The 23780-nt window shown below is 38.2% G+C and overlaps 1 protein-coding gene and 1 pseudogene across 2 annotated transcripts in view; one reads left to right on the top strand and one right to left on the bottom strand.

Moving 5' to 3' along the window:
• Positions 1-6251, top strand: part of LOC140945986 (CD209 antigen-like protein C) — a 6538-nt gene extending 287 nt beyond the window's left edge. The window contains exons 1-4 of one of the 2 annotated variants that reach the window (XM_073395052.1): positions 1585-1622; positions 2538-2674; positions 4997-5152; positions 5723-6251. In XM_073395052.1, the coding sequence (XP_073251153.1) occupies positions 2578-2674; positions 4997-5152; positions 5723-6117 (648 nt within the window). In that variant the 5' untranslated portion in view covers positions 1585-1622; positions 2538-2577 and the 3' untranslated portion in view covers positions 6118-6251. Of the gene's footprint in view, positions 1-1584; positions 1623-2537; positions 2675-4996; positions 5153-5722 lie in introns of those variants that run through there. The other variant, XM_073395053.1, reaches the window with a different exon arrangement.
• Positions 1-23780, bottom strand: part of LOC140945081 (zinc metalloproteinase nas-13-like) — a 276809-nt pseudogene that overhangs the window by 101391 nt on the left and 151638 nt on the right.

Below are 23780 nucleotides of genomic sequence, written 5' to 3' on the forward strand. Positions count from 1 at the left end.
TGATTTTTCTGCTCGATATTTGCCATCTTTTTTAAGTGGTATGGTCGGTTGTTCTCTAGGCTATTTAATTAATTTTAAAAGATGTATAATGCTTAGTTTTTCGTACGTGAACGATGATATTTTTAGCTCCCAACACTGAATTCCACTAATAGGCTTGCCTTTGTCTTGAGTTAAGAATTAAGATTAATTTTGCTAAGGCCTTGTCCCGTGAAAAACACATTTTAGAACGTTTTAACCCGTTTGCGATCAATGCATTGGTTTTTCTTTTTCCTTGGTAAAAATCCTTGATTCTTGGTTTCCATGGGACGTAATCAAGATTTTAATCTAAAAATGTCAATCCCTCTAAGACTTTAGTTTCAGGTGAGGGCGTTTTATCGCAGTCACCTTTTTAGAAGTTTTCAGTTCGATGAGACAGTTTGTTTTGTGCCCGCCATGGCACAAATAGCCCTGAGGAAAACAGCCAACGAGAACAAGGTAGAATACCCAAAAGCAGCTGAAGTTCTAGAAAAGAACACGTACATGGACGACATCTGTGAGTCAGTAGACACAAACAAGAAGCTCGGGAATTAACAGATGGGTCAACCCCAATCAAACCCCAGAGGAATAATCCTGTTGTTCTGGTCTTAGTAGGATTGGGTACCCTTAAATTGCGCACATATTTGCGATAAAATTTATTTATCCGAGCTATTTTTCTTGATTGACGTTAGCAATTATTGTGAAGAACGAAAAATAAAGCTCCTAATTAACGGTTATATAAAAAAAATCTAGAAATGTAGGTAGCACTTTTTTGGCATTCCAGTAACAAAGCAATTTTCTAGCTTTTAATGAGCACAATCGGTTCACACGGGTATGATACACTTTGGCTAAACCATTGACTTACTGCTTCAAAAAAAATTGTTCAAAATTTAAGTTTACATGTAAGTTTATAATTACATTTTACAGAAGGGCAGGAACCTACGAATCATATGGCGAACTATTAATAATTAAACGAAATCCGCCGTAGTGGGAATTTACTGGTTTACAATCAGACAGAATACTGCACTGAAACTATTAAAAAATGAAACAGCGTCATTTATTAAGAAAGTTGTATATTTAAAGTGCCTTCTAGTATAAGGTTTTTAACAAGACTTTCGTAAGAAAATTTTCTTTTGGATGTTATTAGAGCTCGGTTTGAAACAATTTTTTTTATAAAAAATAATGGCCAAATTTTACATTCACCACTTTGATGCCATTCCGATTGTGACAAAGGAAAGGAGATATTTATAGAAGAGCCATCCAGAGAAATTGCTCTCTGACAAAAACAAGTTCCTTTTTTGAACCGAAGAGTTTCTGAGCAATGTCACGAATTGTTTTTACGCTAGAGGAGATCATGGTAATGAAATGTTAGTGGTAATTTAAATGGTAATTAATCAAAGATTAATCAGGTCTTTGGACGAATTTTCGACAATAATTGGTTTCTGTATAAATTTGATCCTTCAATTTAAATTGTTACTGAGGTATAAACGTTTCTTAGCAAAATTCTTGAATAGAGGTTATTGGATTTGTCTGACCATATAAATATAGGCAAGAAAACAGGTACAAGTCATAAGCTTGTGGTATCTCCTTCAGCGTTAACTCATCGGGTAAGTGAATCGGTATACTAGATTTTTAAGTGCTACTTGAGATTTTCATGTTCTTTATTTAATATAATTATTTGTCGCCACCCTAAAACAAAATGGCCAAGGTTTCGTAAAACTTTATCGTCGTTTTTTCTCTGAGAATATAAAAAAGAAAGAAATATAATTTCGTGACCACGTCAATGAACTAATTTTACTTGATTTTTCTGCTCGATATTTACCACCTTTGTTAAGTATGGTCGATTGTTCTTAAGGCTGTTAAATTATTTTTAAAAGGTGTATAATGTTTAGTTTTTCGTACGTGAACGATGATATTTTTAGCTCCCAACACTGAATTCTACTGTTAGGCTTGCCTTTTTCTTCAGTTAAGAATTAAGATTAATTTTGCTAAGGCATTGTCCTGTGAAAAACACATTTTAGAACGTTTTAACCCGTTCGCGATCAATGCATTGGTTGTTCTTTTTCCTTGGTAAAAATCCTTGATTCTTGGTTTCCATGAGACGTAATCAAGATTTTAATCTAAAAATCGTCAATCCCTCTAAGACTTTAGTTTCAGGTGAGAGCGTTTTATCGCAGTCACCTTTTTAGAAGTTTTCAGTTCGATGAGACAGTTTGTTTTGTGATAGACCACGTTTGAAAGGTACTATGTAACGAGGAGCTGCTTTTTTTAGGTCAGTTCTCTGCTGAAAACATTTCTTAGTGCCTTCACCCATTCAGAAAATGTCCCTGTAGGTTTATGAAGACGATATAATACAAATTTCATCAGAGAGCACTAATCGTAATAATCTTTCTTGGTGAAATCTGAAGGCACATCTACCTTAAAACTTTGAAACGTTGGTTGATGTCTTGCAAATTATAATTTTCACAAAGTGCGACCAGCTTTGCAGGTTTTAATATGACATTTTTTATTTTGGTTTTCAGTTTCTATTAATACCATTCTGTCGGCAAAGAAGAGTGAAAGATGAAAAGCCTGTTGCTTATCGTGGTTCTTAGTCTCCTGGCTGTGGGTTATGCCAGGGACCAGGAAGCAGAACTTGCAATCCGAGGGGGCAAAAAAGGTGATCATACTAAGAGGGGGTCCGAGGGCTACTCCCACGGTGAAATTTTGATGTTTAAGTGTTCGGAAATGAGGGTCTCAATGAGGTTAACCGATAGGCGTAAAACGGCCAAAAATTTAGTCGATAGCCGTAAAAATTGAAAAATTTTAACCGTTAGCCGTAAATAGGGTAAGAAAGAGTTAATTGTAAAAGAAATTGTTCCCTGGATTTGTTAGTTTTAAGGAAGGTGCTAAACTCAATTATGGTTGCGTTTTTATTTCCCGGCTACTTTGACTGCGTACGCACGTTAGGCCAAGCGCCTAGCTTTTAGGTGTTGACCTAGGCCACCTAGACCTAGGCTCCATTTCTGCCGCCGCTCTCTCGGGGAACTAATTTTTTCCATAGCGAAAATCTGGCTTCTTGCTGGGGATTAATATTTGAGATTTTCTAAAGGTCATGCCCTCGAAATAACAGCAACACACAGAGATGTCACTCTTTGTAACACGTCGACGATAAACAACAATTCCATGTAACAATTCTCTGTTTTTCTCTAACGCTACGGCGTCTTCCCACGCAATCTCGGTGAAGGCATTTCGGTGGCGTATCTGAGAAAAAAACTCGCTCGGACCACGTGACCCGAAACGCATCAGCCGCGCGAAATAATGAGGCCTACGGACAAGGCAACGGCAGACAGTCGTTCTGTACAGTCCTTCGCTATAATAAAAAACACTTGACATAGGAATTGTTTTACACTGGCCGTTTTAACACTACAGCTAGAAATGGATTATCCATCTGAGACTAGCCTGTGTACAGTCACCCCCTCCCCCACAGACACTCCTTCTCCCCTCCTCCTTCTCAGGGGAGGGGGCGGCTGTACACAGGCTGCCTGAAATGGATAATCCATCTTCAATTAAATTGTCCGTCAAAATTGACGGAGAAAGCCAGGCGGAATGTTCTGATTCAAAATTAAAGCCATTCCATTTTCAAATTAAGACGTATTACCTATCTGACGCGAATTACCAAACGGATAATCCGTCTCACCCGAATAATCCGCCTCTTAGTGTGAAAACGGCCATTTCTGTTATAAATGAATGTCGCGCACCGGCCTTGAGTTAAGCGTTTGCGTCATTCTGCTTTTGCTTTTTCACAAAGATTATTTTTAAATTGGCTATTGTCATTTGTATGGGTAAAATAATATTAGAAGTGGAATACTTCATCAAAAGTATGATCTATCAAATGTTAAAATTTTTCACAAGAATGGCTTATTTCATCCCGAGATGATCCTAAGACCTTTATTTTGCTTTAAAGATGCAAAAAAATACCGGTTTATTAATATTTAACTCCTTGAAACAAAAGAAATTAATTTTTAACTTTGTTGTTAACCGTAACTGGAAAAAATTAACCGATAGCCGTAAAAAAGCCAAAATTTTAGCCGATAACCGTAAAAGGCACCACCCCATTGAGACCCTCGGAAATGGCACGAAATACTAACAAAACATTTTTTTTCGATAACTAACAGTAATGTAAGTTTTACACTTTTAGCTATTTCAATATCCTGAGAGGAGGCTAAACTGAGTCCTATTTTCACATCGTCTCATTCAAGGACTGGGCAAATTTTTGACTTTTCAAGCTGCCTTGTCCCCGGTCGTTCTCTCTCCCTTCCGCGTATCGCCTTTCTCGCGTGGGGTGATTTTCACGCGCCCTCGCATTTCGCTCGCTCTACTATCCCTGAGGGAAAATGGGGACTATTCGTAATCTACTCGTGATCACGTTTTGGGGGATACTTGAGTTAATAAGCCATGCACTTCCTCCCGTAAGGATCAGTTTACTGTTTTAATTTCAAACTTTGGTCAGTGAAGAAAAAAAGAGAGACATAAGAAGATTGTGCTAATTAGAAACTTTAATCGCCGGGAATGAATTGCTAAAATGTCTCTGAGTAATCAATAATTAAAGAGCTTCCGTTAAGTGGAAGGGTTCTGTCTCCTGAAAGGGCTTTTTAAAAAAATCAAATAAAAAATCTTGGAGTAGGGATATATAACGTACAACGAGCCAATCCGCCCCGGCCGACTCCTTCCCCCCCGGCCCACTCCTTCCCACCCGGCCCACTCCTTTCCCCCGGCCCACTCCTTTCCCCCTGGCCCACTCCTTCCTACCCGGCCCACTCTTCCCCCCCCCCCGGCCCACTCCTTCGCCCCCGGCCCACTCCTTTCCCCCCGGCCCACTCCTTTCCCCACTCCTTTCCCCCCGGCCCACTCCTTTCCCACCCGGCCCACTCCTTCTCCCCCGGCCCCTCCTGTCAAACTGTACACGAAAGGGATAAGAAATCAATTTATATTTTAACAGGCAATTCCTGTACGAGAAAAGGAGGCATGTGCATCAAAGGTAAAAATAAACCCTGCCCAAACGGTTATGAAGCATGCGGATACTCCTGTGGGAAAAAAAAGAAGTACAAGAAAAAAAGATGCTGCTGCTTGATACCTACGCCTACCCCCGAGCCAAGTACGTAGTAATAATTAGTATAATAGTAGTAATAATTAACCTAACAGTGGGTAGTAATAATTAGCCTAATTAAATACTATATTATATTCGTAATAATTAGCCTGTGTAATCAAATAGTGACAAGTGGAAATAGGATGAAATACACGCCCGTTTTGTCCAAATTCTAAGACTTTTTTTAGCCTTTATACCTATTAATATCATGGGTAACAAACTGAAGGCCTAAATTTTTTTTCCACTATTCTCTAACTTTTTCGAAAAAACACCTGTTAGAATTCTCGATGCGCTGTTTCGTGTTTTTAGGTTTTCGAAAGAGTCTTTTAAGGGACCTGACATCTTCATTCATAACCGGTTTAAAACCTTGACGCCATCTTGGCACTGAGACGTAGTGAACGTCATTGTATTATAGCAATTTTGTACACAGCTTCCGATGCGAAAGTTTATTTTCGTACCAAAAATTTTATTTTCGTACCAAAATTAAGGAATAATGCTTATGACAAGGTTCGTCGTTTTCCAAACCTTTTTTCATTAGAAAGACTTACAAGGAAAATTATGTTTTGTATCTCGCTTTAGCTTGTCCAGAGGGCTGGGTTGAAAACGGAAATCAGTGCTACTTTATACTCCACGAACAGAAGAATACATTTGAGGGATTTTACCTATGCAAGCAACTCGGAGCAACCCTACCAATCATCAAATCAGCCGAGGAGAACGCCTTCCTTTTGAGTCTGATGGAGGGAAAAGGTATTCCAAGGCTTGGAATGATAGCACCTAAGGGCGACAACGTCTTTGAATGGCTCGATGGAACGGCAGTGGCCGATACCTTCTCTGCATGGAATACGGGTGAGCCTAACAATCCTGGAGTAGAGAACTGTGGGGTTATGTACGTCAGCGGAAGTGGCAAAGGAAAGTGGAATAACGATGGCTGTAAGGCATCCTGGCATATTGTTTGCCAGATGGAGAAAAAATGAGTCTGGCCCAAAGCTGCCGTGAATCTACTGAAATTGTAACCTTTATAGGCTAGTCTCATATGTAGAATTATAGTGGGCGATCAATACTCATTGAGCCAAACCTAACAAAGAAATAAAGGTGTTGGGAGATATTACTTGTTGTAGACAATCATTTGTTTGTATTTTTGGATAATGAATTTAATTTAGCTGTCAGTATCTCAACTGGCATCGCACCCAACATTACCACCCACCAATGCCAATGATCATTTAACTTAAGGGAGTAATTTTGGATATATCTCAGGGAACCCATACGCTGTCCTATCAAGCTAAATTTACGGGGGCACCCAACGACTTTTTTTCTGTAAAATTACTATTCGAAAGAGCAAATACTGCGCGAGAAATTTAAGGTGTAGAGCGGCAGGTGACAAAGTCTAAAAATTTCTGCATCAACCTTTGGTTTATGATATTCGGAGTTTTTCTGCTAACGTAAAGCAGAAAAGGGTCTGGCCCACAGCTGCCGTGAAGCTACTGGACATGAAATAGTCGGCTAGTCTTCCACGTAGAATTATAGTAAGCGATCATGATCAATACTCAGTGAGCCAAACAACAAAGAAATAATGGTTTTGGGAGATATTATGTGTTGTAGACAATCATTTGTTTTTATTCTTGCATAATTAATTAAATTATCTTTCAGTATATTACTATATATTTTATTACTATTACAGTCGGCCCAAGAGAAATCGAAGACAATGGTTATGCAAAATTTGGGGAGGTTTACCATATGCGTTATGGCCTATGTGAAAATGGTGAATCGGGACAGGCTTAGGGGGAGCTACCACGTCACGTGACACCCAATCAAACCCCAGAGGAATAATCTAGTTGTTCTGGTCTGAGTAAGATTGGGTATCCTTAAATTGCACACATATTCGCGATAAAATTTATTTATCCGAGCTATTTTTCTTGACCGACGTTAGCAAGTATTGTGAAGAACGAAAAATAAAGCTTCTAACTAACGTTTATATAAAAAAAATCTAGAAATGTAGGTAGCAATTTTTTGGCATTCCAGTAACAAAGCAATTTTCTAGCTTTTAACGAGCACAATCGGGACATTCAGACACGGGTATATGATACACTTTTACTAAATCATTGACTTACTGCTTAAAAAAAATGAGTTCAAAATTGAAGGATCGTATTAATGATCGAATTGACGAAATAATTACAGCTTCGACTGTGTGCACATGATTGGATCTCAGTTCAAATAATAGTCAATGGAGGATAACCGGCGCGCTCTCTCGGCCATAAGTTTACCGGAAGCTTAACAAAGTTTGCGTGTTTCTAACTGTATTGCCTATTAATTGTTCTGCTTTGCACATAAAAGCATTGGGAAGTTGAACGGTGCGTAAGTTTTGTTCAAAATAATAACTTCCCTTCTAGAGGGAAATTATTCAAACAACAACTCGATTTATAACTTCCTCTAGGGAAAAAAGAAAGAAAATGTAGATATCCCTACCTAAAATCCCTTGTTTGTCTGTGATGTGTTTTATCATTTGACCAGACGCTTAGTCCACTCCAAGAAATCAAGAAATTCAATATCTTCGCCCCGTTCACACGAAACTGACGAAACAAGCTGAGCCAGTTAACTTGTGTCGCTGGTTTAACCATCTGCTCATGCGTAGAGTGTTACTTTAGGAAATCAAAATGGCATCTCCCACTGCGGCAGCTGATTTACCACGCATCCACGCAACCACGCCTTTGCGCACAAAAAACTTAAACGGTTATGGTAATCACACCGCGCCAGTAAAATTTTCGACCGTGCTGGCTTAAAATTTGACCTCGGTTTTGGCGTTCATATTTTTTGTAACCGCTACTTGTCTATATTTTTGCACGCGGTTAAGGTGATTCAATTCCGGGCCGTGAACGGAACACCTAAAAGTATGAATTTTCAGCCGGTTGAAACTGTTCGTCTGGTGCTACAGGCTTTCCTTCGGTTGGAGTTGGGCGAGCTTGAAGCTGCATTTACAATTTCCAGACAAAGGATAACCGATTTATTTGAAGAAGAAAACTCTGCGTCTTAGGTATCGCTGCTGGAAAGGGAAGACAACAATTAACAAGGAAGTTTACGTGTCTAAATTTTTGCACGGTTAATTAAGGTGGTTCCACGTGAACGCAACACCTAAAAGTACGATTCTTCAACCGACTGAAAATTCTTCTGGAGGGCCGAGTTGTTCGAAGCTGGGTTTAGATAACCTAGGGTTAATGTGAGTTTTGAATTCAGATTTGAAAGCTTAAAAAGCAGTTCAGCTTGAATTCTTTTTGTCTACAAGTTGATGATTGGAAGCTCTGAAAATAACAGAGAAAATTATCCGAGAAAATGCTTTTGAACACAAGAAAAAGAAACCCGGGTTAAACCCTAATCGGCCTTCGAACAACTGGGCCCAGGAAAAGGATATCCAATTTATTTGAAGAAGAAAATTCTGCGTCTTAGGTATCGTTGATGTAAAGGGAAGACAAGAATTAACGAGGAAGTTTCATATAAAAAAGTGAGGAGGATCACTCCAAAATATGAATAAGTCAACCGACTAGCCGGTTCGAGTAAGGGTTGATCGGATGATTAGGCGCAATGGTTTACCAAGAAATAGGTCCCTTTATGAAACGCTAATCAACTTCTCTGAAATGAAAGGCTATTTATTGAGTTACTTTCGTATTCATGAAAATTATATTAGAATGCCTGGGAATTCATTTACTTACTGTAAAGACCCTGAGTGTTGGTCCGGCCGGGATGTGAACCAGCGGCCTTCCGCTTGGCAGACCGGCGCTTATCCAATTGAACTAACCACTAAGCAGGCGGCGCTGGATTGGTTCTAATGGCCAATAAACGTTGCTGCCAAACTTGGCCCAGCAGCGCGTTTGTCTGATCACGTAAGAGAACATGTATGAGAGGGCTCATCTTAAGTTAGCCAATACACTTTCACGATGACCCACCAAATATTTGAAAAAATCGAAAAACCACTGAGTAAAAATAATTATAATAATAGCAGAAGAAGAAGACGAATGACAAATAAACCGATAATAGGTCAGACTATTAAATACAAATTGTTGTTGCTGTGAGTATGCGAGTTTGATTCACGGAAGTCTATTTGGAAGTGAGTTTAATGTTTGAAGGTCGCATAGCAAAAAATTTATTTGAAAAAAGCGCTCAAGGCCAGAGAATTTCTCTCAGGAAGTCTCACGAAAAAATTATCCTACTCATTCCTGAATATAGGTTGGTGGCAAATGCGGACTATACTCGCAGACTGGCCTGTAAAAAAAAGTAAAGTTCTGAAAAATTTTGTTGAATACGAATCTCTTAACTTAATTGATTCTTCTTAGCTGCATGAACTATCTAGGGCATAGGTTTCAGATTAATGAACATCATTGCTCAACCTCTTTACCTGCCAGTCTATATGGCATTTGCAAACGACACTAGGGAAAAAACGGATGATTTCATTAACCACGCATAAAACTATTAGCAACGGGGAACTTGCTGTGCTCAATAAAAACGAACACTGTGTTGCTGGATCGATATAGAAGCAGATACTGGTTGTGCCTCATTTCGTCTGAGTAAAAGGTAAAGCTAGGTAAGGAAAATTCGTATACTTTATTAACAACTTTAACTAACTGAAAGAATTATAGCAGTTGATTTAAGGCTTTCATGTTAACCTAGTTCCTTGTCAAAAAGGCCTGGAAATAAGTAAAAAGAAACATTTTGCATCGGTATTCGAAATATTATTGCAACAACTGTCAGGACGTAAACTTTCCAAGAACAACTGAAAACGAGGCAGGCGAACTTTTCTCTCCCCTCTCCCCGCACACCCTTTTTAGGATCCTGGCAGATGGGGACGGGGAGAAGGAAAGCTCGTCTTTCAAGTTTTTCTTCAAAACGATGCTCTTTGGGAAAGCCTTGGATAAAAATTGTCTCTCGCACATATTGTAACACATAGCTGAAGTGAATTTAACAACGCAATTGTGGGCATGTTTTAGTTAAAAACATTCAGTTATTATTCGGTTGTTATTTAGAAAGCTAGTTAACAGTTACCGGTTAAGGGAGTTTAAGCAACAACGATGGCGACGGCTACGAAAAAGTCACTTAAAAAGTGAATTCACGCTGTCTCAAACTTTATCGCGCTTATTCTATCTCGTTAACTTCGTCAAATTTTGGCAAATGTTTTTGGACTTGAATTCTAAAGGACTGTATCAAAGTTCAGGAAAAGAAAATGAAAGTTCTTGTCTTGTGTTCCCGTCATTCGGCAAAATAGGCACTTTCACGTTGTAGTCGTGCAACGACGGCAAAGAAATGTACAAAAAAGCGTGATGCACGTGCAAAATTGAGTTGGTCCAAATAAATGTGATATTTCTTCATGGGATAGGATAGTTATCTTCCACTGAAAAAATCAGGGCAATCCGTGATAGACCAAAATTTGCCTTATCGGTTCTTACGCGGACAGCCTCTTAAACGTCGATTTGACATTTACTGGGAATAGCTACATGCCATACTTGATTAATGTAGTGACGTTTGACCTCGACACATTGCAGTGTGAGTATACTTATAGCTACATCTTCGGGTGTACAAGGCGCTAACCGTGCTTTTGCATTGAAATGACCTTAATTTGTTATCTCTTAATGCGTGTCAAAACTATTATTGCGTTACTTTTTTAGTAGATTGGAATAAAGTTGTTGTTGTTACTGACAAGAAACGATAGCTAACCAGATACATATACGGCTGATATTCTCTTAGTTTGCATACCATTATGACAAAAAATATATTACCTTACACTCGAAAAAAATACACCCTGTAATAGTTAAATCCACCATTTCACATAGATCATAATGCATCTTGTTACCCTCCCCTCCTCCCAAATTTTGCAAGACCATTGTTTTCAATTTCTCCTGGGTATTACAGTCCTCCCAAATAAAAATTGAAGACAATGGGTATGCAAAATTGTGTGTGTGTGTGTGTGTGGGGGGGGGGGGGGGGGGGGGTAAACATGGTGCATTCTGGCCTATGTGAAAAAAGTGAATGGCCAAGCGACAAATGCATATAGGTATAACTGTAATGTTGGAAATATAAGCGTAATTCATTTCACGTTCTCTCTCTTCATGCAGGGACTCCCGTAGCACGATGTCTTTTAAACAAACAGAATGGCGAACCCCATGGGAAGGTTTTTAGTGAAATTTCCTCCTCAGTCAACCAACAATATGAAGATTTTAACAATGGAGAAAGGATCGAAGCGATTACGGTTGATTTTTCTGACGCCGAAGCTAACGGACTCGAAGAGCCCCTCGGAAAGGATATGACGAGTAAAATTCTTCGTGGGTGCAAGGTGAACTTTATTAGTTTCATTGAAACCCAAATCAACTTTGTTTTCCCTTCACCGGTCCGACACGCCCGAGATAACGAGTAAACATAAAATTTAATTTTAGACATTCCAAACATATATCATTGCCACAACAATGTTAATGCAAAAATAAAATAAGTAAAAAATTGTGGTCAATGTCCAACAAACATATAATTATGTTATATTATTTTCGTTAGGCAATTTTGAAGGACTAGGGTATCTTCAGTTAGCTCCATATCATAGTCGAATTGTCTACTTCCAATCAGAAGTTCACTAGTATTTATTAATAAACAAATGAATTGTATTTTTCCTCGGAGAAAGAAACGGAAAAAAAAACGTAAAGAACAAACAAACAAACCAATTTTTTTTTGGTTTTGTTTTGTTTTCAGGTTCATTGGTCACGTTCATACAAGAGGGTAAGCCACTCTGTCTGCTCAAATAAAGATGAGATAACAACCTTCCAGCACCTGGCGTCGAAAATGGAAGATGTAAAGAAAAAGGAAGAAGTTCTCCTGCTTTTCGACGTTTTGGCGGGTCAAAAGCACGTCAGCAGTGCGGCAGCTTTCATAACTGATAAAAAATTAAGAGAGGGAGCACCATTGATAACTAATTCCTCCTGGAAGAAAGCAAAGGCCTGGAAGGAATAGTGGACCAGAGAGAGGCATTTACGTAAGCACTAATTTTTCATTGATATGCTAAAACAAAAAATCTGTACACTTTCATCTGTACACGCCAACATCACTGGAAATTTTTAATTATCTTCATTTGCTCTGTTGGAAAAGGCCAGAAAAGCTTCATCTACAGACAGAGAATGAGGAAAGGCGTCACATTCTCTTTTAAATCTATTTTAGAGTTTGAAACATTTCAATTTCCTGTTTATTAGGCATGTTTACAACTGCTTTTACTCTCATGGATGAGGAGCAATAGGATCATGCTACTGCAAAGACGAAGTCAAAAGTACGTAGTTATTGCTAAAATTAGTTACTTTTCAGTGCTATTGGGATTACTGTGTAAAGTTGAATTCAGGAATTAGATGAAAGGACCTTTACACAAGACAAGTCAAGAAATTTATCTTATTGTTGCTTACAACTTGTTGGCACGAAGTACACATGGACAATTCACCTACCTGGAAAGCCGGGGGAATATGACATTGTCATGAATGGCTAAATAAATGGATTGCTGCCGATAACGAACATTTTATTCCAAGAAAACTTAGACATGAAATTTACTGTTATGATAAGATGGAAGATTTAGAAAATCAGTAAAAAAGCACACAGTGGCGTCTAATGTGTCCTAAACTAAATGAAATCAATGCTTTTTTTTCCAGGTCCACCAGACGCTTTAAAAACCAAGCGAAAAAAACACAAGAAAAGGTAAAATTGTTTATTTGGATTTGTTACTGTCAATTATAGTGATCTAACGAGGGAAACTGGTTGTCCTTATATAAAACTAAATTTAAGAACGTATTGAGTGAGAAAGTAGCGATGCAAACATATAAATGGGATTTCTTTACCATCGAAAATCAAGAAGTGGGGAATTTGGGCATGTCAGCTAAAATAATTGGGCTCTGCACTTATATGTCTATAGTGCATTGGATAATTTGTATACAATTTCCCATGCCATGGAGTGCTTCTAATCCATTGCTTAGCAATGTGTTTACGATGGAAATAGATAACTTTCGTTCTGTTAAAATTTACTGTAGCTATAATCGCGAGGGCACAAGGCATAATCTGCAGTTAGGCATTCATTTTTGTTAATTCATTTGATGGTGGTTTGTGTGTTTTTCTTTTCAACAGACAACGGCTTGCTGATAAATAGACGGGTGAACGTAGAAACCAGACGGGAACTGGGAGGGGTGGTTCGTGGGAACTATTATAAATTACAACAAGCAGACCAAGCAGTATACAATTTCTTTCGATGATGTCGATAGCACTCACAATATTGTTGCTCCGGGCGATGAAATTCCATCGGAGGACATTGAACTCTTGTAAATCCCCTATTTTTGTCCAGGCCTTGGTTTCTTATAAAAGTTTGTTGTTATATAAGCAAAGTATGGTTCTCTAGTGAATAAATATTAAGTAAATAAATGAAAAACCCAAAATTTAAAAAGAATATATACTCAAAACAAGATTAACCCAGTTCAGACTGGGCATTTCTTGTTTCCTGCCACCGGGTTGGGGGGGGGGGGGGGGGGGAGAGGGGGACTCATGCACTTTTTGCCCGTTCCACCATTTACTAGCAAATAGTGAACAGATACTAGTAAATAAAAATCTCGCTAACAAGTCAAGCCTTTTTGGCCCGTTCCACCATTTACTAGTAAATGAGAATTTCGCTAAAAAGTCACGACTTTTTCGCCTCTTCCACAATTTACTAGTAAATAGTGTGAAGATACTAGTAAATGAAAATCTCGCTAAAAAGTCAAGCCTTTTTGGCCCGTTTTACCATTTATTAGTAAATGTAATTTATATACTAATAAATGAAAATCTCGCTAACAAGTCAAGCCTTTTTGGCCCGTTCCACCATTTACTAGTAATTAGTGTCAAGATACTAGTAAATGAAAATGTCGCTAAAAGGTCAAGCCTTTTTTGCCCATTCCACCATTTACTAGTAAATAGTGTTAGAATACTAATAAATGAGAATCTCGCTAAAAAGTCACGACTTTTTCCCCCGTTTCACAATTTACTAGTGAATAGTGTGAAGATACCAGTAAATGAAAATCTCGCTAAAAGGTCAAACCTTTTTCGCCCATTCCAAAATTTACCAGTAATTAGTATCAAGATACTAGTAAATGAAAATGTCGCTAAAAGGTCAAACCTTTTTTGCCTATTCCACAATTTACTAGTACATAGTGTCAAGATACTAGTAAATGAAAATCTCGCTAAAAGGTAAAGCCTTTTTCGCCGATTCCACCATTTGCTAGTAATTAGTATCAAGATACTAGTAAATGAAAATCTCGCTAAAAGGTCAAACCTTTTTTGCCTCTTCCACAATTTACTAGTACATAGTGTCAAGATACTAGTAAATGAAAATCTCGCTAAAAGGTCAAGCCCTTTTCGCCCGTTTTACCATTTATTGGTAAATGTAATTTATATACTAGTAAATGAAAATCTCGCTAAAAGGTCAAGCCTTTTTTGCCCATTAAGAAAATCAATGAAAAATATTTTTCACTGTTGAAGAATTTTGAAAAAAAATTTTTTTACTAGTACTAGTAAAGTTTTTTAAAAACTTTGTAAAAGAAATATAAATTCGTGACCTCGTCAATGAACTAATTTTGTTTGATTTTTCTGCTCGATATTTACCATGAATTCTTTGTTAAGTGGTATGGTTGGTTGTTCTTTAGGCTATTAAATTATTTTTAAAACGTGTATAATGTTTAGTTTTCCGTACGTGAACGATGATATTTTTGGTTCCCAACACTGAATTTTACTAATAGGCTTGCCTTTGTCTTGAGTTAAGAATTAAGACGTTAAGATTAATTTTGCTAAGGCATTGTCCTGTGAAAAACTCATTTTAGAACGTTTTAACCCGTTCGCGATCAATGCATTGGATGTTCGTTTTCCTTGCTAAAAATTCTTGATTCTTGGTTTCCATGAGACGTAATCAAGATTTTCATCTAAAAATCGACAATCCTTCTAAGACAGTTTCAGGTGCGAGCGTTTTATCGCAGTCACCTTTTTAGAAGTTTTCAGTTCGATGAGACAGTTTGTTTTGTGATAGACCACGTTTGAAAGGTACTATGTAACGAGGAGCTGCTTTTTTTAGGTCAGTTCTCTGCTGAAAACATTTCTTAGTGCCTTCACCCATTCAGAAAATGTCCCTGTAGGTTTATGAAGACGATATAATACAAATTTCATCAGAAAGCACTAATCGTAATAATCTTTCTTGGTGAAATCTGAAGGCACATCTACCTTAAAACTTTGAAAACGTTGGTTGATGTCTTGCAAATTATAATTTTCACAAAGTGCGACCAGCTCAGTTTGCAGATTTTAATATGGCATTTTTTATTTTGGTTTTCAGTTTCTATTAATACCATTCTGTTGGCAAAGAAGAGTGAAAGATGAAAAGCGTGTTGTTTATTGTGGTTCTTAGTCTCCTGGCTGTGGGTTATGCCAGGGACCAGGAAGCAGAACTTGCAATCCGAGGTATAAAGGTGATCGTACTAAGAAGGGGTCCGAAGGTTTCTTCCACGGTGAAATTTTGATGATTAGTGTTCGGAAATGGCACGAAATACTAACTTTTTCGAAAAAATACCTGTTAGAATTCTCGACGCGCTGTTTCGTGTTTTTAGGTTTTCGAAAGAGTCTTTTAAGGGCCCTGACATCTTTATTCATAACCGGTTTAAAACCTTGACGCCATCTTGGCACTGAGACGTACTGAACGTCATTGTAATAGGGACCTTAAGATCCGACGACGGCGACGGCAACGGGAACGCCACAAAAGCAATAGGTTTAATTAGCAAAACAACAATTTTGCACCAATTTTGCACGTGCATCGCGCTTTTTTGTACATTTCTTTGCCGTCACTGCACGACTACGACGTGAAAATGCCTAATTTCACGATGTACAGAGGAAGTACACAATTGCAAGCGACGTCGAAATTTCCTCTCTCTTTCTGAACTTGCATATGGTTCTTAGGAATTCAACTTTAGGAGGGTTCGCCTACATTTGACAAAGTTAGTTACTTGGAGTAATCGCGATGAAGATTGAAAGAACGCGATTTCAATTTTTCAGCGACGTTTTCTCTGCCGTCGCCGTCCTCGGATCTTAAGGTCCCTATTATAGCAATTTTGTACTCGGCCTCCGATGTGAAATTTTATTTTCGCGCCAAAATTAAGGAGTAATTTGCCACCAATGATGTTACCTTTTATTTCCTTCATTGTTTCCTTGATTAAGACGCTTTTCATTTTAAAATCCCAAGTTTGAAGTTATAATAGAGTACACTACACGTATCACAAATGGTAAGAATACACAGAGCAGCATAACGAAACTGGATCATTATTTTTGGAATTCAATCGATGCGAAGACACGTTTTAGCTTTTTAAAAAAGTTAGCAATTAGGATGGCATAGTTTCTTAGCAAGATAGTTATATGTTCGTGGGCGTACCTTGGCCTAGACCCCAGACCTCGTTATTGTGCGCGGTTGATGCATTTCGGGTGACGTGGTCCGAGCGATATTTTGAGACGTCAGCGAAATGCATTGACCGAGAGGGCCTGGAAAGACGCCGACAGGGACTAGGCAAAGCGTACGCAATTAGTGTTTTGTAGGTTGAATTTAGACTCCTGGCCGCGGGAGAAAGCTGAGGTAAGCTTTCAGAAGACATTTGAAAAGGTATCGCAAGGACAGAGAACTATGTAAGCCAACTGATATCCTTATCTTCCAGCACAATTCGCTGTAATATGCAATGAATTGATAGTTTCTCACCTGCGAAAAATGTGAAAAATGCTTATGACAAGGTTCGCCCTTTTCCAAACTTTATTTCATTAGAAAGACTTACAAGGAAAATTATGTTTTGTATCTCGGTTTAGCTTGTCCAAAGGGCTGGGTTGAAAACGGAAATCAGTGCTACTATATACTCCCCGAAACAAAGGAAGCATTTGTGCGGGGATTATACCTATGCAATCAACTCGGAGCAACCCTACCATTCATCAAATCAGCCGAGCAGAACGCTTTCCTTTTGAGTCTGATGGAGGGAAAAGATGATCCACGGCTTGGAATGATAGCACCCAACAACAACAACGTCTTTGAATGGCTCGACGGGACGGCAGTGGCCGATACCTTCTCTGCATGGAATACGGGTGAGCCTAACGGTCCTGGATCAGAGAACTGTGGGCACTTGTACGTCAGCGGAAGAGCAAAAGGAAAGTGGAATGACGATCCCTGTTCGCATCCCCGAGCTATTGTTTGCCAGATGGAGAAGAAATGAGCCTGGCCAACAGCTGCTGTGAAGCTACTGAAATTGTAGGCTAGTCTCACATGTAGAATTATAGTGGGCGATCAATACTCAGTGAGCCAAACCTGACAAAGAAAGAAAGGTGTTGGGAGATATTACTTGTTATAGACAATCATTTCTTTGTATTTTTGGATAATGAATTTAACTTAGCTGTCAGTATCTCAACTGGCATCGCACCCAACATTACCATCCACCAATGCCAATGATCATTTAACTTAAGGGAGTAATTTTGGATATATCTCAGGGAACCCATACGCTGTCCTATTAAGCCAAATTTACGGGGGCACCCAACGACTTTTTTCTGTAAGATTATTATCAAAGGAGCAAATATTGCACGAGAAATTTAAGCTGTAGAGCGGCAGGTGACCAAGTCTAAAAATTTCTGGATAACCTTTCATTTATGATATTCGGAGTTTTTCGGCTAACTTACCCTGCCACTTCCCTAAGAGCTTGGTTGGTCAGGGTAAAAAAAAATAACGCTTAAGTCTAAAATTCGTGAATCGGTTATAATTAATGTAGAACCCTAACCCTTTATCCCTGAAATTATTTTGTCAATTATCCCTTATACTCAAGAAAATTAATGCATGGGTCTTCTATTTAATTCCTCAAAAACAGAGGGTGTGGTTTAACTTTTTAAGCTTCAATATAGCGTAAAATAACTTATGGACAGACTACCTAGGTGTAATTTCAATAACTTTGAACAGGAGCATTCTATTTGGCAAAATGGCACCACTTTTCATTACTTTCTGGAAGTTGCAGTGATCGTCATAGTGCTGAGACTATTAGGTATATCGTTCCTGTGACCGGGCCTTTTAAGTTAATCTTTTAGAAAGGGACGAAATTCGAAAACCGTTTGATGAGGGGACTGGGCACTAGCACGAAATTTCGTTTATTTACACTTTCAATAAATTATTCAACAAAGCCCGGACACAGATGTTTAGTCAAGGGCTAGGGCTACAAAACAGAGTTACCAACTCTTACCCTCCAAAGATAGCAAAATACAAACAAGCAAGAAAAAAAATAAACAAAGAAAAGAACCTGTCCTACATACACAGTACATAAAGGATAAGTGAACAGCATTTGAGCGAGAATTTCTGCAACGCAGTACTTCGATAGAAGAGTTACCCCCCACCCCCCCACCCCCGTATCCATTTTCCTTACTTGAGCCCGTCCCTTTTTTGTTTACGGGGTATTAGTCACAAGTAAATCCCGGGGACGAGATTCATCCCATTCTATTGACTGTAAATCTCCTTGTAAGTTCCCTCTTAATAAGCCCCCTTCTCCGATAATAAGCTCCCCCCATTTCAGGGGGATGATTAAAAAGTTTGGAAGCCCCCCCCTCTCTTTTAAGCCCTCTCTCCCTTTCCCACTTGAATAATATTCACAGCCAAATTCATAAATGATGCACTGTACACTTTTGGCTGTTCATGGGGACTGATTCGGTATCGATTATTCTTCGATCCCTAGCCTTTCATGTCCCTTAGTGGTGGTTTAATTATAAATTCGCGAGTTTAACGAGAGAGTATTGCGCGGGCAACCTCGTCCCCAGGGCGCTTTTCCCTGGCTTTTGGCCTCCTGCGGACGAGGTTGTTTCGCGGGGTCATATTTTCGCGATTTTAACAGGTAGGTATAAAAAAAGGGCATTAAATTTCACGATTTAGGCGATCTCAACTTCATTTTCTTTTTTTAAAAGTCTGACCCTTTTAAAAAAAAAGAAGATAAACTGGAACAAGCAATGTGTGAAATCTTTGCACTGCTATCGTTATGTTACTTCATAACGGGAGACACAAAATGGAGCTTACCAGTAAAACATTTAGCAATTTCTATTTGTCAATACATAACGTCTCTATCACATGTTTGTTGTTATTTGAATTTTCTCTATGGGTATTTAATTTCGCGTTTTTTTACAATCGCTAAAAACGCGAAATATTAAGGCCCAATAAGGTATTTAAGGTTATTCGAAAAGGCAATACAGCACCCTTTTACGCTAAATTAAATATGCCCATCCCCCGAATCTTTTAAGCCCCCAACTGCCCCCACCCCCCAGCCTAGCAAAAAAGGTTTCCTAGGGCCGGGGGGGGTAATATGAGGATTTTCTTGTGCGCGCGCGTGGAGTTGTGGGATTGTTTTTACCAAACGAGTTTTGCAATATAACTGAACATCTATTGATTTTTTTCGCAGTTTATTGACGCTGGATTTTGACGAAAAGGTAAGTTAACAGCGGCTTTACGAAGAACATTTTGTTCATTCTATAAAAGAGTGCTAGCCAAAGCGGAAAGAATGACATTGTTTGCATTGATCTCAGGTTGAAATTTCATGATCCTGTGATTCGAAGTGATAATCACATAACAAGAGAAAACAGTTTTACAAAAGGACAATGGAATAAAGGTAAGAAGGCTTTATTTTCTATGATTTTGATTTCTTTCTTTTTCTCTTCGTCGGTCTTGTTTCTTTCCTTGATCCTTTGTCCGATGTGAATTTCTTTTGATCATGGATCATGAGATTGATCGTGATTTTCAGGAGTGCCCATTTATTTTTAGCTTTCGATCAACCGAAATCGAATATGTCCAGCGTGTAATCACGAGCTCACTTCACAGATGGTTGAAATTAATAACTCTACTCGACTTTGACTCGATAATGGCGAAATTTTTCTAAATCGCGAGGTAAAAGTTACTGAAAATGAACTGCTGACTATTGACTGTGTATAACCACGTGGTCCTCGGGAGGCGGGGAGGGGGGGGGGGGGGGGGGGCACAACCGTCCAGTAATTGTGAGATTACCTTGGAACGCTGAGCATTCAAATGCACATTGCAACCCTACTCTAGGCTACTGTAGGCTTTTTGTTGTATAACATTCAGCAAAAAAAACATAAGCACATTATGTAGTCTGTGCGGGGTAACATTCTGAAAAGTGCCAATGCCTTGAAACTCTAACACAAGACAGAAGAAATGGTGATGATGGCAAGAAGATTGGTTGGAACTGCGACTTCAATTACCAGGCCCTAGTTGTTCAAAAGCTGGATAGCGCTATCCACCATGCCAGATAATTCACTTTGCGACAGATAAGTGTTAGGGAAACTAATTGTGCTATCCAGGGGATTAAGTGATTTAGTAAAATCCAACTAGTTGTCTATTATCAATGCTGCATTCTGATTGGCTGAGCTACTACTAAGCTTTATGTTATAGCCCACTAGTAGCGAAAAACGCCAGCTTTGAAAAACAACACAATGGCAATAAGTCTAGCTTTAACTAGCTAAAGTTGTTTTGTCTCGATATTTGTGACCAACTATAAGTTGGATTTTACTTTATTATTCCTCTCGCCTTCATGGCCTCTGAGTCAATTGGCCATGAGGCCTTCAGCCTCATGGGCTATCGACTCAGAACCCATTGGGACTCGAGGAATAATTGTTAATAATCCGGTGGATAGTGCCATCCACACCTTTTGAACAACTGGGGCCAGGATTCTTCAGTAAATTGTTTTCATGTTCAGATCAAGGCTATTGTTTGACAAACCTCAGTGTGATTTTTAAATATAAGCACTTTATGCAAAATGATTTCTGGTAGTTGTACTCAACTGACATCATTTTCTAAAATGCTCCATTGTCAAGCACTTCCCCCCTCGTCCTAAAGCATACTCCTGTCATTTCCCCTGTAATAATTCTTCCTGGGGAGTTGGGGAGTGGGGAGTTTGATGTGAAAGGCATTCCCAGAGGTCACTATTGGATGAAAACCTGTGAAAATGCTGTGAAAACCATGTGAAATACCCTGTGACAAGAAAACACCCTGTGAAAAACCCTGTGAATTTTGCACAGCCTAAATTTTGAGAAAATTTCAAAATTTAGGACCCTGTGAAAAAACCTGTGACTAAAATAAGCCTGTGAAAAACCCTGTGAAAAAACCTGTGAACAAATTTTGAGAAAATTGCTCAACAAACACCTGTGAAAAACCCTGTGAAAAAACCTATGAACAAAGTTTGAGAAAATTGCTCAACAAACACCTCTGAAAAACCCTGTGAAAATACCTGTGAGCAAAAAAATGGTTGAAATCGATAACAGAAATTTGCAAAGATGCACTGAAAATACCTGTGAATAATGAAGGAATGAACCATATGTGTGCTTTTATAAATTATTTTACACATATATATGTCTATAAATATAAACACATTCATAAGTAAGTAAAATAAAAAGCTGGATGATTTGATGCAAAACATTTGTTTTGCTACTCAGAGTTTCATGCTGCCAAAAGTAACGGTTACAACCAAAGACTGATATAGAAAATAAAGAACAATGGCATAAGGGTTTACATTGAATGTGGTTTTGCAAAAATTTTTAATTTACGTTGTTATATTACAGTTTTACAAAACCAAGCAGTTTGTGGTATTTAGGAATATTCGGGTAATTTCAATGCAATTTGCATTTTTCTTATGTTTTTCTGTTCGGTGTTTACACAAATTTCTGTACAGTGTTCCTACCCCCTTACGCTCCCATGTGATTATCAAGTCCCTATGACACAGTCATGTGTAACAAGAATAATTATACTTTTGGTTTCTTGAGAAAGCGGCAAGTACAACAATCAATATAATTTCCAGGCAAAAATTGTATTCAGATAAGAACCCTTTCACTTGTCACTTGAAAAGACTTTTTCTCAGCTAAGAAGGACTTTACAGAAAACCAATGCTGGCCATATATCTGCTGCATGCTAATAGTGCAATTTAATGACATATGTGATATCTTCCACTTCCACAAAAATGATGTTTAAGTTTGAGCATTTTTGGACCTAATTGTTGAAACCTAGTCGAGAAAGTGTTGAAAGAAATCTAAATGTTGTTAAATTTCATTCGACATTGTGTCAACATCTTTGTTCTCAAGGATGTTTGTGTTAAAGCATGACGAGTTATCTCTGTTCTCACCATTTAGTTTAATGCCGGATCATGTTAAACAAGTATAATTATTGTTCTAAATGAGAAAGGCACATTAAATATTTCTCATTTATTATTTACCAGGATAATTAAATGAACACCATGACATTGCAAAGGTGACCACATGTTGAAACCAGCACTGAATTTAACAAAAATGGTAAATGCTTATCTTGCAAGCATCAAGTTATGGATGCTTGTGGTTGGTTGCTAAGCACGAATGAAGCATAAGATCAGAGTTACTTGATGTGATAGCCAAGAGCAATTCAGGTCTAAAACTGAGACATTGACAAAGTATATTGTAAAATTTTCTTGGTTGTTTGCACAATATGCAACATCATATATCACATCAGCAGCCATGTGCATTCAAATAATTATGTAGTAGGCTGTGTCATAAAAATCAGCCTTGCATTGGATGTGAGCCCATGACCCTCAGCGATGTGTTTTTGTTAGTTCATAAATAAATAAACTTGTCAGTGATGAATAAATGAAAGTGATAATTTGAAAATCATATATGTTAACTAAATAAGCATATGTTGTAAAGGAAACCTGCTTTGAAGTTGTGAACATAACTGCAATAATCTTTTACTAAATGGCCAGTAAGGGGAGATGGACTGACTTGTGTGACACTTTTTTTGGAAATAGAACATGTTTAGCTAATACTTGTTCTACCATCGTAACAAGCGACACCATGACCGTCAGTCTGAGAGGGGAAATGGATTTCAGACAGATTCTTGCCCAGAACAAAATTGAATAAAGCAAATGATCAAGGGAAAAATTTGGCTTCAAGTAGTAGTATACTTTTTGCAAGGGAGGTCAATCATATTCGGTGATAAATGATGTACTAGTTCATATTTTTGATCATTGAAAGGATAGTTTTGGTCAAGCTGTCAAAAAAAAAGGTTAAACCTAGAGCTAGTTAAAATAATGGAGCCGTGAAATGTTGTTAAATATATATCTGTTTATTGTTCATTCAAAGTATTTGTCTATTTCTGACTGGCTAAAATCTCCCAGATAATTCTCCATGACCAGCTACCATTGACCAGTTTAGGAAGACATAATGCTAATATCAGTACAGTTTCCCATATTGTACTGATAATCAAGGAAAAGGGACAGCAGGAGCACAGTAGTTCAACTGCTTTGGTGGAGATTCAGTCTTAAGTGTTATGAAGAAAAAATAACTTCAGTTGTACAGCCCCAGTAACTCAAACTCTGAAGGGAAACGAAAAACTGTTTGAGTTAGTAAGGAATTTCAGTTATCAGGGTAAATTTCATTGAAATTTAGAAAGCTAAGGGAAGGGAAATTTAGTTTGAGTTACTGGGGAATTCGAGTTATCTGAGGTTTTACTGTAAACTACTGCCTAAAGCAAGTAGGAATCAAGGATGACAACTGCTATTTGAAGAATATCTACTATCAAAACTAAACATCCACTGCCAAAGAACAT

The sequence above is a fragment of the Porites lutea genome, chromosome 8, assembly GCF_958299795.1.
Source record: "Porites lutea chromosome 8, jaPorLute2.1, whole genome shotgun sequence".
NCBI classification, from domain to species: Eukaryota; Metazoa; Cnidaria; class Anthozoa; order Scleractinia; family Poritidae; genus Porites; species Porites lutea.